General features: G+C 35.9%; 1 protein-coding gene across 1 annotated transcript; it reads right to left on the reverse strand.

The window, feature by feature from the left end:
- Nucleotides 1-296: 296 nt before the first annotated feature.
- Nucleotides 297-3,200, reverse strand: LOC126703876 (putative disease resistance protein RGA3). The gene has a single exon (XM_050402937.1). The coding sequence runs from the start codon at nt 3,198-3,200 to the stop codon at nt 297-299; it is 2,904 nt and encodes a 967-aa protein (XP_050258894.1).
- Between the last annotated feature and the right edge of the window lie 11,559 nt (nt 3,201-14,759).

Here is a 14,759-nt window from a genome sequence, read left to right on the forward strand (position 1 = left end):
GGAGAGACAAACACACACACCATGTACTCCACTCAAAGACCGTGGTAAAACATTTTTTATTTTTTATTTAATTAGAAACACGCATCAGTTCTACACTCATAATATAATAGAGTCTTTTGGATATAAATTTATTACAATAACTCACAAGAAGTAAAATTAAAGTATCAAGATCCAGAGTTAAATGAGGCACTACAAAAGATGTTATTATCAATAGACTATTACTTAAACCTTGCTCGGTTTCACTTGGCTTCATATCTTCAACGAGTAAGGACGGTGTTTTTTATGTACAGAATGAATCAAATTTGATTGGGATATGAGATATCTTGGCCCAATCCTCTCCTCTCTCCTTGTGGCAGCATTGTCTCAAGTATAGGACACTCTCTGATAGTTACTTGTATAGGTGCAGTCTGAATGAGGTGTGGCAGTGCCTTTAGCTTGGGGCAGCATTCAATTGTCAAGCAACTGAGTCTCGGCATTATCAAACAATCTTCTCTCCAGCTTGTCCAGTCATACCAGTCTTCCCACTCTGTCAGGCCAAAAAACCCGAGTCTCTTCAGTTTTGGGAATGCAATTTTTGTAGATGTGGTTAGTACATCATCTGTGTTTGGAATGCTATCATGTGCATCCACCCCCAAAAATCTATGGCCCATGGTCTTTACATGATACATATACCATATTTCTAGTAACTCAAGGGAAGGGAGATTTCCCAAAGGAGGCAAATTCTCACAGTTTTCACAATTTTTGAGTATAAGCTCTCTCATGTTGGTTAACATCATTATCCAACTTGGCAACCTAGTGCCTTGGTAGTAGAGTATGTGTAAGGATGCCAGATTTGGATTTGGCTGCAATTCTTCAATTACATCATCATCATCATCATCATCATTGTGAATTCCTCCCTCTCTTTTCTGACCATAGAAATCCAGCCTCAAACCCAAAAGGTTTTTCTTGTTCTTCAATTCTGCTTTCTTAGACTCACCCCCACTTATCAAATTTTCTAGCCCATCCAAGTAAAGAATCCCTTGGAGGTGTTTCATATTTTTTAACAGTACCATATTACATGCCTTTTTAACACCATCGCCTCTCACAATGAACTTGCTCAATGTTCGAAGAGAACTTAATTTTCCAATTCCTTTAGGAAACTTCCTTAGATTTGAGGTCTCTTCAAGCTCAAGATGCCTCAAGTTGATAAGTTTCCCAATCCCTTGAGGTAGTCTCTTGAGGCTTTGACACCAATTAAGGATCAGGGATTCCAAATTGCTCAAATCACACACTGCTTCAGGCAATTCATGCAATCTAGTGTTTTTACTCAAGTTAAGGTATCTTAAATGCATCAAGTTGCGTACCTTGACAGGAACTTCTTTAATTGCAGCAGCATTTAAATCTAATGCCCTAAGCCGTGTCAAATTATCGAATAAATGAGGTAGAGCAATGTCTTCGGCCAGATTCAAGAGAGTGCGTGAATTCACTGCATTGTAATTGAAGACGGGCATTTGCGCATCTGATGCACATGTCAAGGTTAAGTGACGAACCTTTTTGTAGAATGCATCCATGCTTGGCTTTTTTTTACTGTCAACCTCCATGATAACACATTCGTTTCTTGTAAGAAATTGTGCAAAGTCGTGAACTATGTCATGCATCTTGCACTGTATTATGCTACCATCATCATCTTTTATGAAATCCTGGAACAAAGAGTGTGCAGCTAGGCTTTCAAAGTACTCCTGACCAGTTACTTCCATCTCTCTACTTCGCGAGGAGCTGAGATAACCTTGTGCCATCCACAATTTGATCAAAACATCCTTCTTTATTTCATAATCTTTGGGAAAGACGGCACAAAATAAGAAACACCGTCTTATTGCAGAGGGCAAATCATATAAGCTAAACAATAGAGGAGGTAGAAGGCCCTTTTCAGCCTCTTCCAATTCCCAAATCTCACTATCCAGAACATTCTGCCACTCTGCTTTAGTTCTTCTAAAACGCATGAGTGACCCTAGAGTTTTTGCAGCAAGAGGCAGACCCTTACACTTGGAAACAATCTTCTTGCCAATTTCTTCTAATGTTTCACACTCTTCACTAGCCCTTCCAAGAAATGCCAACTGACTAAACAACCACCAAGTGTCCCCCTCAGACAAATTCTGCAGCTGGAACATACATGAGCTTCCCATCATCTGTGCTACTCTTTCCTTACGTGTGGTCACCAAAATTGTGCTTCCTTGAGCACCATGCTGAAGACAATGTTTCAAAGGCTCCCACTTTTTGTAATCCTCAACCCACACATCATCTAGGACAATAAGGAGCTTCCTTTCCTTAATGGATTTACACATGTTTTGCAGGACACTTTCCAGTTCAACTAAACTCGGACCCGATTGTCCAACTTGTTCAACTATTGCTTTGGCAATCCTAATCTCATCAAAAGGGTCAGAGACACAAATCCATATTCTCATGTCAAAATGGGCTTTCACCTCTTCATCATTGTAGGCTAGTTGGGCCAGAGTTGTCTTTCCAATTCCTCCCATGCCTACTATAGAGGCTATATGGAGCTTGTTATTAACATTTCCTTCTTGTTGACCTTGAGTTTGACCACTCTCGGATAGTATTAATAACTTTCTCACTAAGGTTTCCTTGTCTTGGTCTCTACCTCGTATCTCTGATACATCTAGAAATGAACAAGTTTGTTGTCTGTCACGGTCAGGTTGTTGAGGAGCTCTAATGGAGTTAAAGTCATACCTATCTTTCTCTTTTGCAATCACATCTAGTTTTCCATTTATTACTTTTATCTTCTTAGCAATACCAGGACGATGACTAGCCCGACTAAGTTGACTAACTGGATTCAAAGACAAGAAAGAGATAGGAAAGGAGCTCACCTTCTTGGGAGCTAGAAGAAGATCGTTGTTGTCATCATTTTCGACTTTGTCTTTGTTTTTGTCAATCTGTGATTTCAGAATCGCAGTGCTCCATTCATCCAATAAGTCTTCCATCTCATAGGACATGTCTTTGAGCTTATCTAGCCAACGTTTCACACTGGCTTCTCTGACTTGTCTCTTCTCTGCATCCTCAAGGACAGTTTGAATGGCTTGTAGATTGCTTGTGAGCTTTTCAACTTGTTTTTCAACACTCACCACCGATTTCACGTTCTCTGCTATTTGTTGGCTAGTGACTGAGATCAGTTGTCCCAGGATCTGGGAAATAAGTGCTTCAGCCATACTTAAATTATAACTTGCAGAGCCGTATAGGAAAAAGAAACTGAGATGAGTTTGGTACTGACCAGTGGTGATTATTTTTTATATGACTGGTTCTATTATTGAATAAAAATCCCACCGTAGAATATAAGCCACTCCTTTATTGCATGCACTATCGCCCCATCAATGATTTCATGTTCTTTCTTAGAAGATTAAATAATTTTAATTTTAAAATAAAAGTTAATAAGTTTCACAACTGACAAGGTGATTAGTTGCAATTGTTGCACAATAAAAGTAATGTCAGTGATGATTCTTCTTAATACAATGTTACATTAATCACAATCTATATCCTCATGCAAAAAAAAAATATTTGAGAAGTTTATTGAATTTGTAGCAAGGTCAATCTATAACCTCATGTTGTGAAAAAATTTTGAGAAATTTATTGAATGGTTGTTATGAGTATGAGTCACTAACTCGTGCTATGCACGGGAACCTATCTATTTGTGAGGTAAACTAAAATAATCTTATAAAATCTTAAATTGATTAAGAAATTACACCATTGCATGATTTGCTCTTGTATGACTTTAATTTGTGTTATAATTTGATGAAGAAGCCATTGCTTGAACGTGCAATGACTTACAAAAAATTTATAAAATAACATAAGAGATTTTATATATTGCATGGATTTACATTAATTACTCAGGAATACCGTATAAAAATGCACATTTAAACATTAAGAGAAAAGAAATATCCTAAATTTTACTCACATAAAGTAAATTCGTATTCAGGAATATTATTCTAACGTTGATACTGCAAATTAAATTACAATTGATTATTCACTAACTAAAGAAATGTGCTGTTAGGTTAAAAGCATAAAGAAATATCCTAAATTTTACGATGTTCTTCTTTGTTATTATGTTAACAAAATGATTTGTCTTTGTAAATTTTTAATATTATATAACATTAACTTTTATTTTAATGTTTGCATGGATTTTGTTATTTTCAAGAATGAAATTTCAGATATTAAGGGCCCGTTTGGTAGAGCATTTTAGCAATATGTTTTCAGTTTTTAAACAATATTATACGCATTTTCACACTTTTTTTCCTCACGCGTATTTCAAAAAAATACAAACAACATTACTCAAATTTCTCTACCAAACAGGTCCTAAAACTTCTGAAAAACCAAAAAATATTGAAGAATCATATGATTCACAGCTTAGAAATTATTGAAACAAAACAAAATATATATGACTAAATAATAGAAAAATATAAGAGAAAGATGGGTTATATTCAAAAGAATAATCTATGGTTATAATTATTGAAAGGAATAAAAAGATTCAGAGCCTACAAATTATAGATAAAATATAAATATAAATATATATATATATATATATATATATATATATGATGCAAGAGACACAAGAAGATTATTATTTAGTATTATTTATGTTTGCAAGTCAATTGTATTTTTATGTTTTAGGTCCTATTAGTTTATTGGGCTATTAGTATTTTAATTTGGAAGCAAGGTTATTTTTGTAATAAGGTAATTAGGGTTTCCCAACCAATTAGAATTAGGGTTTAGCAATCCTTTATAAGCAACTTATTGTACTTTTTGAGAAGTTAGTTAATATTTTGATGAATGAAACAAATAGCCGTTTGGTCTTTCTTTGATCTGGTGCTAACTCCAGGTCTACCCTAGGTGCTAACTCTTAGTGGTTTCCCTGCTTGGTGCTAACTCTAAGCAAGGCCTAGGTGCTAACTCCTAGGTCATATCTCTTTATTTTATTGTTGTTCAATTTTTGTTTTGGTTGTCCTGCATCAATATATATATATATATATATATGTGTGTGTGTGTGTGTGTGTGTGACTACACAACAGAGAAATATAAGAGAAAAATATGTTACCATCAAAAGAATAATGTAGATGTTAAAACTTTTGAAAGGCCAAAAAATATTAAAGAATCATAAGATTTACTTCCTATAAATTTTTGAAACAAAACAAAATGTATATGATTACACAATAGAGAAATATAAAAGAAAAATTGATAACCTTCAAAAGAATAATACATGGTATAGCATTGAAATCTGCTAAACATGTTCAAATATTACAAAAACTAACACAAATTAGATGTTAAAACTTCCAAAATGCCAAAAAGATATATAATTAAAGAATAAGCTATTGAAACAATTCAAAAAAAATACACGAACCATAAAGCAATAAGTTTTAAATTTTAATGGGTCTAAACTTTAAATGATAAAAAAAAAAAAAAATCATATATAGTCAAAAGCGAAGGGTTTGGTAGTTCATGTACAAAAATCACTTAAAAAAAATACACGAAAAACCATAAAATAAATTTTTTTTTATAACATAGTAAAGGAGGAAAAAAAAAAACAAAAAAAGAGCTCATAACTCTACTCGTCTTAAAATATATATATATATATATATATATATATGTAAGGACACGATTCTCACACGGCCCAACAATGACGTTGGGCTCGCACGTGAAGGATCCCTCACAATAAGATTTGTAGAGAGTGGGCTTGAAAGGCTAGCGTTTGGTCACAGGGCGTTGGTCCAGACCGGACTTTAGGGAAACTCAGATAAGAAAAGGCTTCAGCCTGGATATCCAAGCCCCACAGCTTTGTAACTTGAGGGATTGGACTCCTCGGATCATGTCCGAGGAGCACTAATGTTTTTCTCCGGTTACCCGGCGGTGGGTTTTTCGTGGTGGTGTACATATATTGTCCGGGCATTCTCATCCCTGGAGTTTTTCCCAGGAAGTGAGATGGGGCTCCCTCACTTCGTTACCTTATGTTTCCTTTTATATTATCCTGCGTTTGCTGTCCTTCGTCCACGTGTAGGGTTAACTTTTCCAGGACTGACATTTGTCCCGTTAGTCTAATCCCAGAATTGGTGGGGATGGTAGATAAAACCTAAGAATCCGGTTCTGTTAGGTGTATAGTCTTATCTGGGAAGGGTAATAAGGGTAACTTTCCTAAGATATTTTAGATCTTCTTATGGATTTGTTCTTATAACTCTCTTTTACCCCTTTTGTCAAGGGAGCTTTAGGCTTGCCGAGGACTAAACCGTCCTTGGCTGCATACCTGGGCCATCCTTGGCCTTATACTTTTAAGCTTGGGCCATAACTTTTTTCAGTTTGGGCCTGCGGGCTCCCCATGAGCAAGTGGGCCTGACCCATAAACTATTGGGCCCCACAATTTATATATATATATATATATATATTGGGGTTTGTACAGCTTTTATAGTGTTCATGATTAACCTTGCAAATTTGGAGATAAATTATCAACGTCTGAGTTTGAGTTTAAGTTGGACTTGTTAGAGAGATAGAGTTTCACTCCTTATTAAATTTGGACTTTGGCTATTGATATCAAAGATTAGTCCTACTCAGGTTGAAGTTGATATTATTAATTAAAAAATGTTAAATAATTTTGTTTTTTAAAAAATGATAATGATGTAGTAAGCTCTAGAGAAGTAAACAAAAAGTTAAGGGTTTCGGTTATATATATATATATATATATATATATATATGTAAAATAGCTTACAAATCATTATTAGACTTTTTCTTTAATTTAAAAAAAAAAAAAAAAAGCTTTAACAGAAAAAATTATCAATTGTCAAGCAACCAAGAATCGGCGTCATCAAACAACCTTCTCTTCAGCTTGTCCAGTTATACCAGTCTTCCCATTTTGTTAGACCCCCAAAAAAGAAAAAGAAAAAGAAAAAAAGAGACTCTTCAGTTTTGGGAATGCAATTTTTGTAGATGTGGTTAGTACTACATCTGTATTTGGAATGCCATCATGTGCATCCATTCCTAAGAATCTAAGGCCCATGGTTTTTACATGCTACATAATTACAATAACCATATTTCTAGTAACTCAGGGGAAGGGAGGTTTCCCAAAGAAGGCAAATTCTCACAGTTTTCACAATTTTTGAGCATAAGCTCTTTCATGTTGATTAAGATCATCAATTATCTAACTTGGCATCCTAAGAGCACTAGTATTGGAAGTGTAAATACCCGCAGTTGCTATTTTACAACCAAAACCTCAAAAAACATGCTCCATCTAAGTAAGAGTTTCTATAATATTTTTACAACCTGTGTGGTTCTTAGAGCATTCTTAGCAAAGGTGTCAAATGCTATAATTTAACATCAAATTTTAAAAAAGCACCCTTCATCAAAGGTGCTAGATGTTATTAATTTTGACATCTAACTATAGTGGGCTCTAGCAGCCCACTGTAGCAAGATGTTAAAAAAAAAAAAATTGTTTGTTTAATGAAACACTATAGCAACAATGGATGTAATTAATGATTTAAATGAATAAAGAATAAAAAAAGAATATTTAAATGAAGTGGTAAAATAATAGAACCTTTGATATTGAGTATATTGTAAAGTGAGTTGTTAAAATGAATAAAGTAACTTTTTGAGATGCTAAATGCTATATTTTATAGCATTCTTAATAAGAATGCTTATCAAAGGTGCTAAAAATGCTAAATGCTATTTTTTAGCATTTTTAGCACCTCAAATGATAAAAACACATCTACATCAAATATGCTAAATTCTAAAAATTTAGCATTGAGCTATAATGGAATCTCATCTTTGACACCCTATTATAGCAAGATGCTAAAGTTTTTTAATATATTTCTTTTTCTTTTTCTCTCTCTCACTCTCTCTTGTGTCGTGCCTTTCTTCTCTCTCTCTCTCTCTCTCTCTGTGACTCTTGATCTCCACTTCAACAACGGTGAGCAACGCGACAACAAGGATGGCGCTGCCATCGTCGTTTTTCCGAGGGCCTCGTTAAAGGTGTTGTGGACGTGTTCCCTGAGCGTGGCTTCCACCGCCAGTGCCACGTTGGACATGAGACGCTCCGGAAGTGGCTGGGTTGATTGAGGTTTGCACGTCGCTTTTCACCAAGGGTGGGTTGTTTTGATTTTGTGATTTTGGTTGTTTTGTGGGTTTCGTGCTTTGATTTTGGTGGGTGTGATTTGATTCGTGATTTGGGTCTTTGTTGTGATTCTTTGATTTGTGATTCTGTGGTTTGTGATTTCGGTGGATGTGGTTCGTGATTTTGTGATTAGATGGGTGGGCTTCTAGGTCTTTGTTGTGATTTGATTTTGGCTAGGTTTCGGTAGTGGTGTGTGGTTGGAGGTGATGAGCTTGAAATCTCTGGCCATGGAGGTTTAGAAGGAAAGCTCAATTTAGGAGGGAGGGCTCGAAGGGATGAGAAGGGTTTTAGGCTAAGAATATGGAGAGGGTGAGACTTAGGGTCGAAACACCATGGAGTGGTGGCGTTGATGTTCAGAGACGGAGCTTGGTGATCAACCATGGAGCATGGGTTTGAGAACAGAAGATCAGAGAGAGGGAGAAGGTTCTAAATTTGTTGGGTTGAGAAATAGAGAAAGACAAAGGGAGAGAGAAGAAGAATAAAAAATAACAAAGAAAGAATATTTAAATTAAGTGGTAAAAAAAAATAGAAGTTTTGATTAAGTTGTATTGTAAAGTGATATGTTAAATGTTATAAAGTTGGTTTTTTAGATGCTAAATGCTAAAATTTTTACAATCTTTGATGAGAATGCTCTTATATATAGAACCAACTATTTACTTGGATGCAAAACAAATACTATTATTTGAAATGAAAATATTTGATGTTCTCTTTCTTCTCCTGTGCTATATAGCACTCCTCATCTCACTTTTAGTCATTCTTCTCTCTCTCTCTCTCTCTCTCTCTCTCCTAATTGCAAAAGCTCCATTGCTCTCCCCATGCCATTCAATCACTCATTTTCTCTCTATCCTTTTTTTTTTTTCACTGTATTGCTCTCTTCCTAGACTGAAGATTCAAGGGTTTGTTGGTTGGTTTAAATTTGGGTTTCGCCTGGAATTTTTGGGTTTCTTGGTGGTTGTTTGTTGGTCATTTTTGGGTTTGTGGTTTCTCGGTGGCTAGATCGGTGATGGTTGTTGGTGTTTATTTGAATCGGTGGCTAGATCGGTGATGGTTGCTATTGGTGTTTGTTTGAATCGATATTGAATTGGTGGTTGTGTTTGTTTGTTTGAATCGGTGTTTGTTTTGATGGTTGCTGTTTGGAGTTTTGGTGTTGAATGGTTTGAGTTTCGGTGTTGAATTGATGGATTGCTTGTCGGTTTGTGTGTGGGTTTTTTCTAGGTTTGGTGAGTGGTGGTGGGTTGCTTGGTGTGGGTTTGGTAAGTGGTGGTGGTGAGTGGTGGAGGGCTTTTTCTGGGATTTGGTGTTTGTGGTGGTGGGTTGCTTGGTGTGGGTTTGGTAAGTGGTGGTGGTGAGTGGTGGAGGGCTTTTTCTGGGATTTGGTGTTTATGGTGGATGGTGATGATGAGTACTTTTTTGTGGTGGTGAGTGCAATGGTGGTGGGTAGCAGTTCCATTTGGGTTTTGTATTTATATATTATATATATATATATATATATATATTTATTTATTTATTTATTTGGGTTTGTCATTTGTGGGTATGGATATGTGATTTTGGTGGTTGTTGGTGGTGGTGGTTGCTTGGTTTTATTGTTGTGGTTTGGGTTTTCAATGGTGGTGGGTGGTGGTGGCAATCTTTTTGGGTAATTTTGGTGATGACACGGGCTGAGTTTTGGTGGAAGGTGGTTGTGTGGGTTTTCTGGAGAGAGAAACAAGAAGAGAGGAAAAAGAAATGAAAGACTAGAGAGAAAAACATGATTTTTTATGTTATTTGATGCTATAGTTTATATTATTTTAATGAGTTGTATAAAAAAATTAGAAACTAAGATGTTAAGTGAGTTGTAAAATGAGATGATAAAATAGATAAAGTAGGTTTTGAGGATATAAAATAAGTGTTTCTTAACAAACCTAGATGCTAGTGCTCTAATACCTTGGTATTAGAGTTCGTGTAAGGATGCTAAATTTGGATTTGGCTACAATGCTTTAATTACATCATCATCATTGTGAATCCCTCCAACTTTTCTGACCAAAGAAATCCAGTCTCATACCCAAAAGGTTTTTCTTGTGCTTCAATTCTGCTTTCTTAGCCTCACCTCCACCAATCAAATTTTCTAGCCCATCCAAGTAAAGAATCCTTGGTGTATTATATTCTTAAACATTACTATATTACATGCTTTGTTAAGTTTTAGCACTATCACTACTCATAATCAACTTGTTCAATGTTCAAAGAGAACTACGAGGCTATTTGGATTTGCTATTTCCATAACTCATAACTCTGTTTCCATAACTCATAACTCAAAAATGGTGGGACCCATGACTGAGAAGTCTGTTTGGATTTTCATAACTCTGTTTCCAATTTTTGTTTCCATCACTCAATTCTCTGATTTTTGAGTGATGAGTTATGGAAACTGAAAACACATTTTAGGTGTTTTTAGTTTCCAAACTCTGTTTTCAATAGCATTTCTGTAATTAAAACAACATACTGGGTCCCACGGTCAGAGGTCAACCGCAACCTTTGACCTCTTTTTTTTTTTTTTTCCTCTCTCTCTCTCTCTCTATGGGTTCGATGATCTTCTTCTTCTTCTTCTTCTTTTTCTTTTTCCTTTCACACTAGTGGGTTTCAAAGTTTAAGATCATAACCTTTACAAAAAAAAAATGATTTTTTTTGCAAACACAGATCTGAATCAAAGACCTAGAAGGCTTCTAGATCTTAGAAAGTCAAGAAATTCACAATCTTTGTGTACCAAGTCAAATCAGACTCACATTCTCATCTCTCACAATCCATAACCCAAGCAAGAAAAACAGAGAGAGAGAGAAGAGGCAAAGAAAAATAGATAAAAAGTTTCTTAGTGTGAAAATGTGTATAGAATAGTGGGTAAGTACTAAAATTTTGCAAAGGAGATGAGATTGTAGAGGTGGGTCTCATTGAAATTTTCTCGGTGTTTTTTTTTCACTGGGTTTGAGTTCCCTCCACACCTTTGCCTCGATCGCCCTCTTCTTCTTCTTTCACTGGGTTTTGGCCTCGGTTTGGGATTTGAGAATGGTCTGTGACGAAGCGAAGACCGAAGAGGACTTGCGGTTGCAGAGAGTTAGCGGAGCCATCTTGGCGCTGCTGGACCACACGATGGTGTTGTTGGGCTTGTCTTCGTCGGCCGAATAGGGTGGAGGGAGGTCTCCATACAACTCAAAGCAAAAAAGAACAAAAATAGAGAGAGAGAGAGAGAGAGAGAGAGAGAGAGAGAGAGAGAGAGAGAGTTATTAGGGGCTAGGAGTGTGTCGGGCATGGGTCTCACAAACAGTGAAAAAATATTGAGTGATGATAAGTTGAGTGATGATGCCAAACAAAGTTTGTGTAGAGTAATGGGGTATTTTAAGTGATGAGTGATGAAAAATAAAAATCCAAATAGGGCCTAAATTTTCCAATTTCTTTCGGTAGCTATCTTAGATTTCAAGCTCAAACAATAAAGGATCTGGGATTTCAAATTGCACAAACAAATGTTTGAGTGTGTTTTTTTTTTTTTTTGGTCGATAACTTGATATATTCAAGTTTACTTTTTATTAAATTTTGTTTAATTTAAGTTTCTTAACGATTCTCCTAAAAAAATTCTTGTAGCTGCCATTTCATGTTCATAATTATGGGACCACACAAGAGGATTGCTATGCTCATTTGGACTAGAGCTTCAGGTTTTTGCATTGCGTAACCAAGTTAATGGTGTTTTGGGCAAAACTTCTGCGAGCAACTATGTGAGTAAGGTGAAGGTGGGAGTTGTCATGTCATACCTGTTTTGGGTGGTGATAAAGAATTCTCATCTTCAAGACTCTTTGCCATGGATTGTGCCGTAGCAAGATTAGACAGTTCACGGAATGCCATTCTTTGGAGTATGGCAATCTACATTGTTCTAATTGGATGAACAGCCATGGAATAGTTTTTAAGAGATAATTAATCATTTCTTGTTCTTTAGTACTCTATCTAGCTACCTAATGAGCTATATATGTTTAGAGCGGAAAAATCTTGCTATGTGCCGGTCTCATGAGACTCTCCATTGGAGCACTCTTTCATCATAAAATTTTAGTAAGGTCAGAGTCATCATCAATGACACATGTCTGGCCATTTCATTAATTTCTTTGTTCAATTAGTTCATATATTACAACACAATGGTAAGTAATAAATACTATGCTCCTTTCTTTTGCATTGAAGAAAAAAAAACCATTAAATAACAGCAAAATGTGCATTTAGTTAGAGTATAATAAATAACTCTAAATTACAGCGTGCAAATTCAAAATTAACTAAACTTTCAGAGAAAAAAATGTGTTAAATTATGAGAGATCCCCACTTGTTACAAAAAGCTTGCCAAGCTCTACATATAAGAAACAAAACTTCACTTGTTTCAATCTGTTGGCTTGAAGGTAAAATATGAAAAACCTAAAAAAGTGAAGGGGGGAAACAAAAGAAGTAAAAAAAATAGAACACCTGCAATATTAGACATTAGGCCTAAAAAATCGATGGTTATTACACGGCACCCTTTCAAAGCCCGTTGCTACACAACACTCTTACAAAGCCCATTGCTACATGGCAATATTTTTTACAAAATTTTACAAAGCCCAAATTCTAATTTGACACTATTTCATAAAGCCCAAATGTTATTTTGGCACTTATTTTACAAAGCCCAAATACTAATTTGACACTATTTCATAAAACCCAAATACTATTTTGGCACCTATTTTACAAAGCCCAAATATTATTTAGATAACTATTTCATAAAGCCCAAATGCTATTTTGGCACATATTCACAAGATTCAAATATTATTTTGACACTTGTTTTACATATACTAAATCTCACACTCATGGGAAATATAACTATTCATCCCTCAAGAAATACCTCTCTTACAAGATTTGTAAAAGCCCATGAATATCACCCATGACAAAACTATTCATTTTGTAGGGACAACCAAGCCCAAGGAAGCTTAACTACAAAGCCCAACTGGACCAGCTCAGTTCACACACAAATTCCAGCAGCAAGAGGTCACGTGAGCTGTCCAACCAAAATCTAGCACAACTAAACAGTTGGAGCCTATTCCCATCAAGTCCCAACTTGTCTAATCAGATCAGAAGAGGACACGTGTTCATCTGGGGTTAAACCCTTCCTCCATAAGCTGAAATTCCATCATTTCTCATGTGACATTAAACTGAAAGTGATGTGATAGAAAGTTAGGAAGCTTTAGCTAGCTATCACTTCTTTCTTCTCCAACCTATTTAGTCAAGAACTAAGAGCAGCTATGACCAAGCCATCAAAGCTCCTGAAACAACTTGAAATCAATTCATTTTCATACTTCTCTGGTTCATGGACTAAGTACATGAACCCCAAATGGGGAAACTTAAGGAAATGTGGTTTAGAGGGCACCAAGGGGTTCCCAGCAGAGTTCCCAGTAAGGGCTCCAAGGTTGACACCTGGCTTGGGGTGATCCAATTTGCCCTAGGGAGCTCTGATTCTAGCTGTAACATAACCAAGATTATTAGCCTAAAGCGTGCTCTAATCCCATCAGCCAAGGCCAATCAGCATTCAATGCTAAGTTAGAATCCCAGTTGTTATTACCCAAAACAGCAACAATCTTCTAAAAGTTAAGCTTAACACTATTAGCTAAAATCTCAAGAACGATTCTCTAAGGATTTTCTGAGGATTGGGAAAGATTTAGCAAAGATTATTTGCTAATCACCCCCTAAAAACCCAGATATAAATGGAACTCTCCATTAATGTCGAAGAGGGAGAGACCAAGATACACTAAGACATACACTAGGAAAGATTTTTCCTTAACCTCTCTGTTTAAACCTTCTCTAAGTTCTGAAAAAAAGCACTGAGTTCTTAGTTTCAAGCCTAGAAACTAAGTCCCCAACTCCTAGCTCAAAAACACTTCTCATATCTATACTCATAAACACTTATCTACCCTCAGCATAAAGCTCCAACAGCCTTACTATACACTCTTATTCATTACTCATACTACTCACAAATTACTCTCTCTACTCATTACTCACTATATTCACGAGCATGTCTTGGCATCATAATGATCTTGCTGCGCTAGCTGGGATCTCTCTCTCCCTTTATCTCACACTAAGTTTTCCTCATTATTTGTCATAATGGAACCCATGATATTGACTTATTTATTTACTGTTAATGTTTATGATGTAACTGTTACTATAGAATTTTTCCCTCATATTGTTGGATTAAAAGACTCCTCTCCAAAGCTAACGAATGAAGTAGCTAACAGCTGGAGGTTTATCCTGTTTTATCTTACTTTACCACTGGGCTATTTTTTGCAGAAATACCTTATCGCTGGGTCATTTTCTGCAGAAACATTTTACTGCTGGGTTATTTCTTACGGTATACTTTTTAACTGTGTTAACGTGTCCGTTGTTGGGATTGTTTATGGGCTACTCTTGTCAATTCCAATCTAGGCCCAAGGCATAAAATATAGTGGATTCCTTGGATCTTCACCAATAGCCTTTAGGCCGTGCATTGAGCCCATTGTCGAGTTTCGGTTTAGACCCCCCAACCCATCATAAATCTCATTTATCGAAAAGAAAACTTTTTCGCCCCCGACACTTTGTAAAGCTTTCCAAATTTTCTTAACAG

Source organism: Quercus robur, chromosome 10, assembly GCF_932294415.1.
Source record: "Quercus robur chromosome 10, dhQueRobu3.1, whole genome shotgun sequence".
Taxonomy (NCBI): domain Eukaryota; kingdom Viridiplantae; phylum Streptophyta; class Magnoliopsida; order Fagales; family Fagaceae; genus Quercus; species Quercus robur.

Coding starts and splice junctions, on each gene's coding strand:
- LOC126703876 (XM_050402937.1), bottom strand. CDS start 3,200: ATGGCTGAAGCACTTATTTCCCAGATCCTGGGACAACTGATCTCAGTC.